Source organism: Oncorhynchus tshawytscha, linkage group LG18, assembly GCF_018296145.1.
Source record: "Oncorhynchus tshawytscha isolate Ot180627B linkage group LG18, Otsh_v2.0, whole genome shotgun sequence".
In the NCBI taxonomy this organism is placed as follows: domain Eukaryota; kingdom Metazoa; phylum Chordata; class Actinopteri; order Salmoniformes; family Salmonidae; genus Oncorhynchus; species Oncorhynchus tshawytscha.
The window spans coordinates 19,626,676-19,641,130 of NC_056446.1; the positions used below are offsets into that span (position 1 = coordinate 19,626,676).

The 14,455-nt window shown below is 42.4% G+C and overlaps 1 protein-coding gene across 2 annotated transcripts; it reads left to right on the forward strand.

The window, feature by feature from the left end:
• The first annotated feature begins 1,769 nt into the window (after nt 1–1,769).
• On the forward strand, nt 1,770–14,046 carry LOC112217644 (delta(14)-sterol reductase LBR). 2 transcript variants are annotated; one of them, XM_024378071.2, is made up of 14 exons: nt 1,770–1,921; nt 4,522–4,696; nt 4,913–5,110; nt 5,427–5,498; nt 7,835–8,006; nt 8,246–8,439; nt 9,048–9,102; nt 9,304–9,498; nt 9,694–9,797; nt 11,264–11,389; nt 11,469–11,637; nt 11,762–11,842; nt 11,966–12,088; nt 12,275–14,046. In XM_024378071.2, exons 2-14 carry the CDS (start codon nt 4,526–4,528, stop codon nt 12,433–12,435), a joined length of 1,821 nt encoding a protein of 606 aa, XP_024233839.1. In that variant the 5' UTR covers nt 1,770–1,921; nt 4,522–4,525; the 3' UTR covers nt 12,436–14,046. The 2 variants fall into 2 exon arrangements, with proteins under 2 accessions (XP_024233839.1, XP_024233840.1); XM_024378072.2 differs by lacking the exon at nt 1,770–1,921 and adding an exon at nt 2,039–2,520.
• The last annotated feature ends 409 nt before the right edge of the window (nt 14,047–14,455 follow it).

The following is a 14,455-nucleotide window of genomic DNA, read 5'->3' on the forward strand; positions in this document are numbered from 1 at the left end:
GTTAGGGGAGTGTTTGGCTGGGGGGCTTTTCTTGGCTCTTCACGCTCTAGTGACTCCTTGTGGTAGCCCGGGCGCTTGCAGGCTGACCTCGGTCATCAGTTGAACGGCGTTTCTTCCAACACATTGATGTGGTTGGCATCCGTGTTGAGCAGGCGGGTGTTAAGAAGCGCGGCTTGGTGGGTCATGTTTTGGAGGACGCATGACTCGTCCTTCAACTCACGAGCTGGTTGGGGAGTTGGAGCGATGAAAGAAGATCGAAAAGGGGCTTAAAAAATATATCAAAAGTAAATGTAATTGCTGAAATACACTTAAGTATCTTTTCAAATTACTTTTATGTAGTTAACCAGATGGTGCCATTTTCTTGTTTTTTAAATTGACAGAAAGTCAAGGGCACTCTACAACACTCAGACATCATTTACAAACAAAGCATGCATGTTTAGTGAATCCACCAGATCAGAGGCAGTAGGGATGGCCAGGGATGTTCTCTTGATAAGCAAGTGAACTGGACCCTTTTCCTGTCCTGCTATGCATTCAAAATGTAACATGTTCTTTTGGGTGTCAGGGAAAATGTATGGAGTAAATTATTTTATTTAGGAATGTAGTGAAGTGAGAAAAAAGAAGGAACCCTTGCACTGCTCTTGATAGTATCAATGCTCTTTAATAATCTTTACGTATCGGCCTCAAGGCCTTCATCAGAACTTTTGTTCTGTTCAGTTTTTTTTAGGAATGTAGTGAAGTAAAAGTAGTCAAATATATAAATCGTAAAGTACAGATACCAAAAAAGCTACTTAAGTAGTACTTTACTTAAGTACTTTACAACACTGGTTTTATGATAATCATCCTTCATAATCAGCATGTTTCAACATTTTCTTGCAATGTCTGATTCCTTGAATGTGGTTTTGCAATCATTCTAAGCCTATAAAGCGACATCTAAATTAAAAACACAGTTGTACAGTCAGTCAGAGCAATGTGTTGAAATTGAAGATTAATCAGAGGTTCATATTGTGAGGATAACACCAGCTGGTTTGTAAAGTTGAAAGCAATCCTGCAAAAATATGTGAATGTGAACTTGATCTCATATAGACATTATTTGGTTGATAGAGGTATACCCCACTGGTTCTGCACTGTTTCTTCTAATTTAGTTTCAGCTAGATGAAATAACAAGCACTATATACCCTGGGCTTGAATTAGATTAAACATTTGCTCTGGTCTAGAATGCATGAGTACAATAGAAAGTTGGGAAATTATGTGTTGGTGACCTGTGCCATCTAATGGTAAGATCTTTCAACAGGTGTTTGTTTCATGAGTAATCAACAGCCTGTAACAAAGCTACCTGAGACATTTCTTTACAGATTTGGGGATGTTTAATTGTGGATTGTTACTGTTTAAACTCAAAATACTAATATGCTTTTATTTGTATTAAATAAAACATGTATATGCTTTACAATTGACTACAAATTCAGAAAGTATGGTGTCATAGTATTTTCCATGCATACATTATGCTACTGTCATGAACAATTCATCTAATTAAACATGAGTTAATATTTGTTGTAGTAAAAAAGTATATCTCCCACAGATTAAAACATAATTTCCTCCATTTTGTCCGGCGCTGGTAGACGTCTGACACCATAAACAAAGAAAACCGTAGGACACGCCGGTTACTACCAATCCGCACTCTGTTAAATTCCTCTGGCGACCAATCAGAAAATTAAATAATTTAAAAAGAATAGCGTTGTAGCCAATCAGCGGGCTTCGCGCCATCCTATTGAGTGGTGGGCTTGGCGGATAGAGGGAGGGAGAATTGGCTCGACATTTAGCTGCAGTTTTTGAACGTACGTTAGCGTGCGATTCACTTTCGTTCCAGGTTTTAAAGGGATATCTATGTTATTTTCCTAATTTGAGTTGTACGTGTTATCTGAGGGTAAGGGCGTTAATTAATTATATAATTGATTGTGCATGAATGTGGCCACTTTAAATGTCTTTCCTGAGAACTTGGCCGCTGATCGTTATGGTTTTGTGTTTTGGGCTGCGGGATCAGAATAGTAACACCTGCGCTGCAGCTGAGCAATTTCGCTAATAACCTAACTGCTTATAATGAATAGGCTAGCTAGCTAACTAATTACCTATCTATTGTCTGCACATGTTAAAGCGTCGGTGCAATGATTACAATTGCAAAAATGTAAACATGCCCTGATACGTTAGCTAGCTAACGTTATCTAACACACCCGACTTACCACTAAGCAGCCTGCTAGTTTACGTTGCGTAGCTAGCCAGTATTAGCGGGGATTTGAATGCATGGCTTTTTCCCTCCACCCGCTGTCACTTGAAGCTATTACAATGAACTTTAACGGAGTAGAGACGGTTAACATTAACGCGAACGTTAGCTAGCCAGCCGTCTTGCGAGCGGTTATTTATTTGCACATTGCCTCATATTTTGGAATACCGTTAGTTGCAGTCCCGGTAGTTAGCTACAACCTGTAGCCGTTTGGGACTGCTCTTCCAACCCAACCGTGTTGCTAGGTAACGCTAGTTTTTGGTTACTCAAATCACTCTCGTGTGCTGGTTAATGTTATATATTCAACTGTCTGCATGTTTTCATTTAATTGTTATAATTTAGGCTAAATCTCCGGAATATGTTCACAACTGACTTGCGTGCACCGTCATTTAGGGCGCTTTCACAAATCCCCTACGACCCCGTGTCCTGTAGTGTTTGGCACCACGATGTCGGGCTATAAATCATGTGTGAAACGCAAACGGATCCTGGAGCTGCGCGGGTCCAGGATCCACAACCACCGAGCACGGGGTTATTGTGACTCGGCAGCGCGAGTCGCGTGGAGCTTTTCTGCGGGTTGGACACAAGCGCGCTCGCTAACGCCAGGTAGAAGGCGCCTTGCTAATCACGCTTTAAAACGGTGGTTTTCAGGTCTTGTGAAAGCTAAACCTATTCCGTCAAATTCTCCCAAACGCTCCAGGAAACCGAACCAGGGTACCGAATGTCATATGTGAAAACGCCCCTAACTGTTAGCTGACATTAAGATGGCAACAAAAACAACTAATTGGACGGTTGAACCACAGACAAGTCTTTGGTTAAACTTCTCTAATGAACACCTGGCGGTGGTTTGGTGAACTTTCTATAAAACCAATTACAAACACCCATTACATTATTGTAAACGATTAGCTAGGACTGTTTAAGTTCTTCATAAAGTGATTGAAACGGCTTTAATGTAAAAAGTATTTTAAAGGGCTGTGTCTGAGGTATGGCACAAAACAAAAGACGAGGGGCTGACTTTCGAAGCTCCCACCACATCAAACCTGGCATCTTTCCTGGAGTAGGGTATCCTGTCCGCATCGTTTAGCTAGCTAGACCTTTAACCATATGGAGGAATTCAACAGGGACGCCAGGACGGCAGCGTGTGTCGGGTTTTGCATTCATTAAATTGTATATATTTCAGCAGCTGTGATGTAACGTACCATTTTGACTTTTATTTCATGAAAAATGACACATACCAGTGAATATTTGCTTGTGGTCATTACAAGGACTGAGTTGTCTAAGTATGTCAGGCACAGGTTTCCCCCTCTATTTAATATTTATATTCACAGGGACTATGTTTTCATAGTGTGTATGTGTTTTAAATAGTCCGTGGCAAGAACAGTTGTATAACCAGAGCAGGCTTTCACTTGTTGATTTGACATGGGAGCACAACCTCTGATAAACTTCTAAAATGCAGTTTCTGATGTTACCTGAACATTACTGGAATTCTGTGTACAAAGGCTATTGAGAGAGTGATAAAGGGGACTGGAATGGCAATGACTAGTTTTAAAACTACAGAGTTAACCCCAGTGGGGACGGGAACGTCAGCAATTCTGTGAGCTCTGCATCCCCTTCCATACCGCTGACCTCACTGCTCCATTGTGTCAAGTCTTGTGCTCTTCTGTCCCCCATTTGCATGTTCTTAATGCACACTGAATGTCTCATCTAGCCTAATCTGCCTAAATCTAGTGTGATTGGGGAAATGTCTGGAAGAAAAGTTGTCCCCGTCGTAGACCGTTTTGATACGCACACCCAATTCATCTGAAAAAGTGTAATTAGGGATGTTAACGTTTAGCTATTACATACATTTGACCGCGGTTTCTTATCAGTCTATGGGTTAATTTGCATAATTTGGTGGAATTAAATTGGCTCGTGTATTTTCCTTAATCGTCATGTATCTTATTTATCACATGAGCACAGCATACAGATCCTAGTTTGAGGAGTGGAATAGCCTATCACCTGTCAGACAGCACGAGAGCAGCTCCTCAGAAAGCTGGTACTGGAGTGAAACTTACTTTTATAAGCCCAGTCATGAAAACAGAAGTTTGAGCGAGACTGCAGTTTCAAAACCCTCTTGTATTTCAAAGGGAGAGAGAAACATCCCTGTTTTGAACCCATCCTGGCAGCGCTACATTATACATGTGGCAGGGCTTAGACCACCCCATGATACTCTCCTGGTTTTTAACATGCTCTCTCTCTCTCTCCGTCAGGTAAATGAGGATGCCGGGTACTAGGTTTCAGAGTGGGGACATGGTGATGGGCCGCTGGCCTGGTAGCAGCCTGTTCTACGAAGTCAAGGTGCTGAGCTACGATGCCAAGATTCAGCTCTACACGGTCGTCTACAAGGATGGCACTGAGCTGGAGCTCAGAGAGGCTGACATGAAGGTAGGAGCACTCTATCTCCATGGCAACCATGTCACTGATGACATGACACAGATGGATGGAATTTCTCTATCTTGACAAGATTCAGGAATTTTGATCTTATTTTACTCAAATATTATCTTATGATATGTTGATTGCGCCATTGGTGCTGGCCTTTCTAAATTCAGCTATGTAATAACAAGTTTGTAACCTTGCTAAATGCGACAACTTATGTTCCAGAATCCAACTGGCTTTAAACCAAGCCGTCGTTCTCGCTCCCGCTCTCCGTCGCGGCGGCGCAGTCGTTCCCGTTCTCCAGCCAGGACCACCCGGCGCTCCTCGTCTCGCACCACCAGTGGCACCTTCGCCACGGAGACGCCTGCTGCACGCAAGGAGCCCAAAATGAAAGAAGTGCTGGAGATCAGACTCAGCCCTGTGGTGAGGAACACATGTCACACACACTGCTGGGATTTAGAATGGCTTTTTGTTTTTGAGTGTTGCTCTGCTGCATGTGTGTTGTATTCAGAATGCACTGTAAAACGCATGACTTCAGAGATGGCATTATTTGATAGTAGATCAAGCGTTGGCTAATCAAATGTAATAAATAATAAATATTTTTAAACTTTTTGTGTATGTGTGACCAGTGGGTCAATCTTTACATAGTGACACGTGTGCCTCTTTTTCCGTATTGTTTGTCATCACGTTCCTTTTTCCTCATGTTGATGTTTTGCTTCCCTCACTCCATTTACCACAGGCTAGGCCAGTTGAGAACAATGGCCACAAGCATGAAAACAAAGAGAATGATACTGCTGACAAAGTCAATGAGGTGAGACTTTAGATAAAGTACATCATTTTTTAAAATATTTTTTAACGTTTGCCTCTATCCATAATGATGTCAATGCTCCTAGAACAAAATTAAATGTTTTTTGGGCTGTAAGCAAGTTTGGCATTAGACTTGTAACTAGGGACGCATGATATATCGAACATATCGTAATCGGACAATATTAGGTAAAAAAAGCCAACATGGGTATCAGCCGATGTCTAGTTTAACACCGATGTGCAAAACCGATGTCAAAGCTGACGTTCATACCTATATGACGTAGGTACATGGCGTAATGACGACGCGTCAAATTTTGTGCTATACGTTCAACACAGCATTCATATACTAGCCCATAATGTCTGCTGTGTGGATCGAGCAACAAGTCGAGCAGTCATTTGAAAGAGTAACAAAATTTCAGTGAGACAACTCGAAGGTGAAATCCATTAAAGCCAAGATAATGGAATGTATTGCCCTTGACAATCAACCGTTCTCTGTCGTGGGTGGTGTTGGCTTTCGCCAACTGGTTGAGCACCGGTTAACACTACCAAGAACGCTATTTTTCCAACGTTGCCCTACCGGAGTTACACAGTAATAGCGTCGCTGCTATTAGCTTCATGACATACATACGAAGACGTGCCGTTTTGGGTCTTTGCGTGTCAAAAAAGATATAGTAGCACTCAAAGCTGTACAAAAAAGTCTGCAAACACCGGTCATGTGTTTACAGTACTGCGTTGGTAATAAAGCATAATTAGTTCAACCTTTACTTCTGGGGTAGCTAGCTTTAGCTTGGTACCTAGCTTGCACCAATACAACCAGCCTGAAAACAATGACCAGTAGAAACTGCAGTCATTTTCATTATTCTTAGCAATTATTTAGGAATCCTTTTAAGTATTGTTGTTCGCCTATTGAAATTGAACTTTAGTTCATGAAAATAAATAGCAAGCCAGCTACTTAACCCTGTTGCCCAAAGCTAATGTTATAAGCAGCCAGCTAGCTTCATCTGGCTAGTGAGGCTTGATCTGACCGGGTTGTGTTGTGAAGCTAGCCACAATAAGGATTAGGCACAATGGTAGAATTGGCTGTTTGCCTTCAAAATAAAAGTATGTCATTGACAGTGATGCAAATAGTATAATTATGCTATACTTTTATTATGAAGGCTAACCACAAAGTCCACTTGTGGCTAATCCTTATTGTGGCTAGCTTCACATAGATGGGTCCGCCCATTAATCAAATAAGAACTGTCTTATAAATGAGCGTTATTTTAGATGACAGCTAGCTAACTATATAGCTAGTTAACTAGCTACTGAAACAGATTGTCGTTTTGCTGTTTTTGGGGAAGAACATTGTTTGCATCCATGAGCTAGCTTTTTTTTTAATGACCAGCACTGTAGATGCTCGAGACAACTTCACCAGCATCATAGCATACGTATTGATGAATCATTGTGACATATGAGTGAGAGTATAACCGATGTGTGATAACTATGTAAAAAAATGTATGAATGTGTTAAATTATTATGTGACGTGCAGTCATATTCAGGTCCTGATTGGTCAACAAGCTTATTTGACACGCAAAGACCCAAATGCAGTTTCATAAAAATCCTGGTTGAGAATGAAACGACTGAACAAATTATCAACTGAACAGCACAGCGAGTAAGTGAAAGAAATAGGTTTTGATTAGGTTTTTACTGGTAATGGGGACACAAAATAAACTTTATTTTTAAGAAAGACCAAAGTTAAGACTGTAGATACTCTCAATGCCAACAAAATAACTTTTTTTGTGTGTGTGTAACCTTTATTTTACTAGGCTAGTCAGTTTAGAACAAACTTATTTATTTAGCTTGTTTGTGAATGGGCTTTTATATGTAGGAATGTCATGATTCATGTTGTACCTCCTGTGTGTTGGGAGGACTCTGCATGGGAGACTCAAACCTGTACCAAGCCCCAGCTGACTGAGCCACACACACCACTTAGGGTCCTGCTAATGTTCCATAAGTCAGTCACATGCTGTTTGAACACGTGCTACCTCTTTTCTCTGCTCTATTCAGAGGCTCTGAGAACTTCTCATTGCAGTTTGCTCATAGTTTGTTAAATTAATGCTTAGAATGCCTATATAACGCTGCCAACGTTGTAGTAAAAACAAACAATGGTTTATGGTGGTATTTCCTGCTATAACAAGTGTTCACTTTTCCTTTTTAAGAGATGCAAATCTACAGATAATTTGTGTGGCAAATAGAATGGATGTGCATTATGTTCCCTATGAGCTTAAGTCACTGAGGGTTAGCCATGTCTGTGTAAGTGAGTACCACCACTCAGCCTGACTGTCTAACCATGTCTACCTCCAGAAACCTGCAGAGGCGGAGCAAGAGAAGGTATTAGAGAGCCGCTACAACCTCAGACGCAGAAAGGATGACGGTGACGCCAAGCCAGCCGAGCAGACAGAGGAGGAAGCTGAGCCGAAGCCTGCAGCAGCCACAGCCCCCATCACCACTGAGCTGGAGTTTGGAGGGAGGCTAGGTGAGAGGAGGAACAGAGAAATGTGGCTGCTGTGCCTCTCCCAGCTTGTCATGTGCTGGATAGAGAATGTGAGGGGGGGGATGGTGCTAGTCTGCAAACTGTTATGCCAATCAAATTGCACTAGGATGCACATTGTTTGACAAGAATGCATTTTGGGAGGGACAGTAACTGGTTAAATAAAGAAGACAGACTACCTTATGGCTCCAGTCACTCAGTGTCTTTCCCCCCTGTGTTTGCAGGAGTGTCCTGCATGATGCTGTTCCTGCCTGTGGCCGTGTTGGGTCTGATGGTGGTTTGCAGTCAGGAGGATGCTAGCCTGATGAGCCCCCCCTCTCTGCCTGCCCTGGACTCTCTGTTGGATCCACATGTGTTTGGCATGGTGGTCCTCTGGTTCCTCTTCCAGGCCCTGCTCTACGTGCTGCCTGTCGGAAAGGTAACGTGATCACCAATAACCTCACTGCTCTTCTGGCACACATGTAAGATCAGCTTACTCTGTTCTAGTCATTGTGGAGAAAACACAGAACTGAACTATAGATGATCGTCTAGTGGGCCAACCATATTCTCAGAATTCTACTCCCACCATGATTGAAGACTACACACACACACACCAACCCCCCTAGAGTACAGGCCATATCACATGACACCCATCATGTGATATGGACAGAGCACATGACTGGCGCTCACGCCTCGTTTCTGCTCATTAGCCAGGGCAGAAATGAGAGGAATCAGCAGTAGTAGGCTACTGTCCACGCTGGAACACTACAGGGAAGAATGGGAGGTTTTGTTCAGTTTCCTCTCCTGCTCATCTGCCTTCTGAATACAGTTGAAGCACACGTGCCTTTTTGAGAATGTAGGAAACGTTCATCACATGGCTCCCATGAAATCCTGTTCTCTAGGTCTGGGGAGTGTTTACATTAGTGAAAGGGGATAATGTAAGCTTTTAACATGTACAAAAAGTCCCCTGTCCTAGCTACATTATCCCTCTCATAATGTAATTCCTGTAAGGTTGAATGATGGTCCAACCTGTGTTTATGTCCCCAGGTTGTAGAAGGAATCCCCCTGAAGAATGGAGAGTGGCTGAAGTACAGAATGAACAGTGAGACATTCTCCTGTGTTTCATGTCTTCTTGTTTGTCATTTTGAAGGAATTAACTGGTCAGTTACTCCCAGCACATTGAGATCTCTAGTAAAGCACTATCCCAATGTATTTCATTAACATATAAGTCATGTAAGGAAAGACCCTTTGGTTGAAGAACTTCCTGTGTATTAACCCTGCATGTCTCCTCTGCCACCACCAGCCCTCCATGCCTTTGTGCTGACGGTGGCTGCCCTGGGGGCTGCAGTCCATCAGGGGGTGGACCTCGGCTACATCCACAGCCACTTCCTCCAGCTGGCTGTGTCTTCCCTGCTCTTCTCTGTCCTGCTCAGTGTCTATCTGTACGTCCGCTCTCGCTGGGCACCCCAGGACCAGCTGGCCCCTGGAGGAAACTCTGGTGAGTGGGTGTGTTTGTGTAGTTATCACTGGTAGAGAAAAGCTTCTACAATCTAGGCCTGATTTATTCCATGATATCGGTATATTATGGCATGGGCCAGCATAAGGTTAAGGGCAAAGGTTACTGTACTGCCTATTGGCATGATGCCTCCCAAATGGGTAACGTAATATGATTAATCTGTTCTTCTCACCTCAGGGAGTGTGATTTATGACTTCTTCATGGGAAGTGAACTCAACCCCCGGATCAAGGGCTTTGATCTCAAATACTTCTGTGAGCTGCGCCCAGGATTGATGGGTTGGGTAAGTTTAGTGTACCTAAAACATGTTCCCATTTAAAGTACTTTTCAGCTGTATATTAGCCATTTAGTGTAGATTAAGCTGTTTTTATTTCCTCACACACAACTGCAAAAAATTGTATTGTATTATAACAATAATAATAATAGTGAAGACATTAACTATGAAATAACACAAACCATGTAGTAACCAAAAAAGTGTTAAACAAATCAAAATATATATTTGAGGTTCTTCAAAGTAGCCACCCTTTGCCTTGATGATAGCTTTGCACACTCTTGGTGTTCTCTCAACCAGCTTCATGAAGTAGTCACCTGGAATGTAGAAAATAGTAAAAACAAAGGAAAACCCTTGAATGAGTTGGTGTCCAAACTTTTGACTAGTACTGCCTATAAAATTGAGCACAGCCATGCAATCTACATAGACAGACAAACATTGGCAGTAGAATGGCCTTACTGAAGAGCTCAGTGACTTAACATGGCAGCGTCATAGGATGCCACCTTTCCAACAAGTCAGTTCGTCAAATGTCTGCCCTGCTAGCGATGCCCCGGTTAACTGTAAGTGCTGTTATTGATAAGTGGAAACGTCTAGGAGCAACAACGGCCACACAAGCTCACACACTACAGAAGCTCACTGTAGTGTGTTAAACTGCCCCTGGAAGCAATGTCAGCACAAGAACTGCTCCTCTGGAACTTCATGAAATATGTTGTCATGGCCGAGCAGCCGCACACAAGCCTAAGATCACCATGCGCAATGCCAAGTGTCGACTGGAGTGGTGTAAAGCTCGCAGCTATTGGACTCTGGACCAGTGGTAACGCTTTCTTTGGCGTGATTAATCACGTTCCAACATCAGGAGAGTGCTACCTGCCCCAATGCATAGTGCCAACTATACATTTTGATGCAGGATGAATAATGGTCTGGGGCTTTTTTTGGTTTGGACTAGGCCCGTTACTTCCAGTGAAGGGAAATCTTAACGCTACAGCATACAATGACATTCTAGATGATTCTGTGCTTCCAACTTTGTGGCAACAGTTTGGGGAAGGCCCTTTCTTGTTTCAGCATCTCAATGCCCCTGTGCACAAAGCGAGGTCCATACAGAAATGGTTTGTTGAGATTGGTGTGGAAGAACTTGACTGGTCTGTATAGAGCCCTGACCTCAACCCCATGTAACACCTTTTGGATTAATTGAAACGCTGACTGCGAGCCAGGCCTAATTGGCCAATATCAGTGCCTGACCTCACTAATGCTCTTGTTGCTGAATGGAAGCAAGTCCCCGCAGCAATGTTCCAACATCTAGTGGACAGCCTTCCCAGAAGAGCTGTTATAGCAGCAAAGGGAGACCAACTCCATATTAATGCCCATGATTTTGAAAAGTGATGTTCGATGAGCAGGTGTCCACATACCTTTGGTAATGTAGTGTATGGATTGTTTTGCTGTCTGTTTAATCAGGCTTGTGACGTCTGTGTTCTGTCCAGCTGGTGATCAACGCTGCCATGACTCTGGCTGAGATGAAACTCCATAACCTGAACTACCCTTCACCAGCCATGATCCTGGTCAACTGCTTCCACCTGTTCTATGTGCTTGATGCCTACTGGCATGAGGTACAGAAACTAATGTTTTATTTGGTCTCTATTTATTTGGTTGTAGGATGTAATCTAATGGTTGACTGTTACTCCCCAGGAGGCTGTCCTGGGCTATATGGATACAACCCATGCTGGATTTGGCTTCATGCTGGTGTTTGGAGACTTGATGTGGGTTCCCTTCACCTTCAGTCTCCAGTCCTACTACCTGGTTTACCACCCCAGCCACCTCTCTCTGCCCTGGATCGTAGGCATCGTTACTCTCAATGGTTAGTCAGTACCGGGATTTTTTTAGTTTGGGCATTTGGCATACGTTTATATAAATCCTACATGTAATCTGTAATATACTTTTTGTTGTATGAGTAACAGTATGACGTTGTCTTCACGTGTTAGTCATTGGATTTAGCATCTTCCGTAAAGCAAACTCGCAGAAAAATGCCTTCAGAAGAAATCCTTCAGACCCTACATTATCCCGTAAGTCCTCAATCCCAGTACGTCTTATTCCTGTATAAACATTAGCAGGCCACCTGCCTTGATAAAGGGGTGAAGTTATTCTCTGTCATGTTGTTGGACTCGCTGTAACGCTGTGTTTTCCAGATCTGAAGACCATCCCTACTGCCACGGGGAAGAGTCTCCTGGTGTCTGGTCTGTGGGGGCTCGTCCGTCACCCCAACTACCTGGGTGACCTCATCATGGCTCTGGCATGGTCACTACCCTGTGGTGAGTGACGGCTACTTAGTTAGTCATAGCTGGTTAGTTACCAGGTGCTGGTTAATTTGTTTGATTTGTTTTTCTGAGCTGTGCTGACCATGCACCAGAAACAGACCAGTAAATCTACACGTCTTGAAATGTGTGTAGTGATATGAGGAGACGCTGAAGTGTGTGTTGTCTGTGGTCGTCCTGTAGGGTTCACCCACATCCTGCCATACTTCTATGTGATCTACCTAACCACCCTGCTGGTCCACCGGGAGGCCCGGGATGAGGCCCAGTGCAGGAGGAAGTACGGCTCTGCATGGGACGACTACTGCCGAGAGGTCCGCTACCGCATCATCCCCAGAGTCTACTGAAACCTTCGCCACCCCGACCTCCAACCAACTCCACGGCCTCCAATTCTGCAAGCTCACAACTCGGCGCATGGCTACATGAGTTTGTAGAAACAACCAGTTGTTTGGAAATTAGAATTTAAAGACATTGGGAAACTTGAATTTCAAAAAGGGAGAAGCTTGATTCTGGGAAGTTCTGCAGGAGCAGCTTTCTTTGAAGTGTGATGGTTTTATGAAGGTATGAAGGTACACTAATTAGCTGGCTGAATTTGATTAATGCCCTTTAAGAGCGAAAAGGTTTCAAAATTGAAGAAAAAAGAAGCCTCAGTCTGTGGAAGGGATGTACATATTTTTGTACATAATTATGATTATTTTTTTAAACTTTAAGATGCCTGTTAACATTGCATATTTGATCTGTTTTTAAGTTTTCACTCCCATATCCAATTACAATATTTGCTTGGCTTTAATTTTGAAGTATTTTGTAATGATACCTTTGGTATACATTGCTTTTTGTGTATATTGTCAATGATGGGATTTAAATGCTCTTTTATCTGTACAGTTAAAATGGGATTAACGATCTTCCTCAGGACTACAACATTCACAAAATAGCATTTAGACATATTTTTATATAGAGATGTAGCCTAGTGTTAACTGAGTGTAAAATAAAAAGTATTTGGTTGTTTTAAATGCACTATGAAAGATTGTATTTTATACCAAAAGTCTATGATTTGACTTTGCTTACTCCGGTTCACTGTCAAATTCCTCCCCAGTCTTCTGGATCGTAGTATTGTTTAGCTCCTGTTATAGTCAGTCCCCTTTCCAGAGGGAAGACAACCAGTCTGTTGATCAAATAGTACAGTATCTTATTTAAAACCATTACCATCTGTAAGGGCACTTAGACAGTATCCATGTTAAGCACCTTAAGTTATTCAAGACCTTACTTTTCAAAAAAGGCATCACAACCATATTTTTCATTTAGTGTTCAATTTTGAGTTTGTCACGGTGAAAACAGTCATACTTTCTGTACGTGCAATGAATGCTGTGTCGTGTGGTAACCACCTGGCAACGGTGTTTAATCCTGTGCAAGTATTTTCTGACCCAGCTGTAGATGAGCAGTATAGCAGCAATAGAATAACTAGAATAGGTGGCATTTTATGCAACTGAATGCAATGTAAATATTAGATTTTTTTTGTTGTGTTTTTATTTTAAGTACAAAATGTGCAAGTGATGTTAGATCTTGTTTTACAATAGATATTTAAAGTTGCATTTGATTTTAAACTGTTAATTGCCTAAATTACCACTAGCCATTTTTGTTTACAGCTGGATCTGCTGTTCTCTAGACAATATTACCATGTAATCTTAGAACATAACTTGTGATTTGTCTAACTATTTGTCATTGAGACCCATTCTGTACTCAACCTTTGTTTTGACTGATGGGACTGGCAACAATTTCCTGTTTGGGTCAGCTGGCTGTTTGTTGAAGCTAAAACAAGTTGGATGTAACTAGGACAGTGGAAGAAGACCCAATGTTCATGATTTGTTCAATGTCCGTCTCCAACGGAAAATGTGACAATGGCTGGAAATCTCGCCTTGTACAAAGGTTTTGGCAAAAAATAAAGGTTTACACTTACAGTATCCATGTTATTCAGACATGTCTAACGATTCAAAACACAATGCACTGAGACTAGACTCCTAGAAAGAGAAGACAAGTGAAACAATGGAAGGTCAAGCAAACAATTCAACACTTCTGCGACGCAGTCAGAGGATGGGGCTGGCTGCTGCTGCAGATCTGAACAGGACCAGAGATCAGCCCCCTGCTGCAGACACAGAATCAATTTGAGATGCTCTAATTCATGTGACCCTTCGCACTGACTGCAGTGTGAAGGGTAGATCCCCCAAATAATAATGTGTCTGTTTTGCTCTCAGCACATGTCACCAGGGAGATGTAAAAGTCTTCTCTGCAGGTGTTTGGTAGCCTGGTCTAACTTCTCTTACTCTTGCCAACTCCATTGCTCATTGTCAAGCCAAACTTCACAAGGAGTTT

Bases quoted from the DNA above. Each gene is read 5' to 3' on its own strand.
- LOC112217644 (XM_024378071.2), top strand. From the start codon at position 4,526: ATGAGGATGCCGGGTACTAGGTTTCAGAGTGGGGACATGGTGATGGGC. The intron at 8,440-9,047 runs GTAACGTGATCA...TTATGTCCCCAG, and splicing joins ACGTGCTGCCTGTCGGAAAG to GTTGTAGAAGGAATCCCCCT. The intron at 11,638-11,761 runs GTTAGTCAGTAC...TTCACGTGTTAG, and splicing joins AGGCATCGTTACTCTCAATG to TCATTGGATTTAGCATCTTC.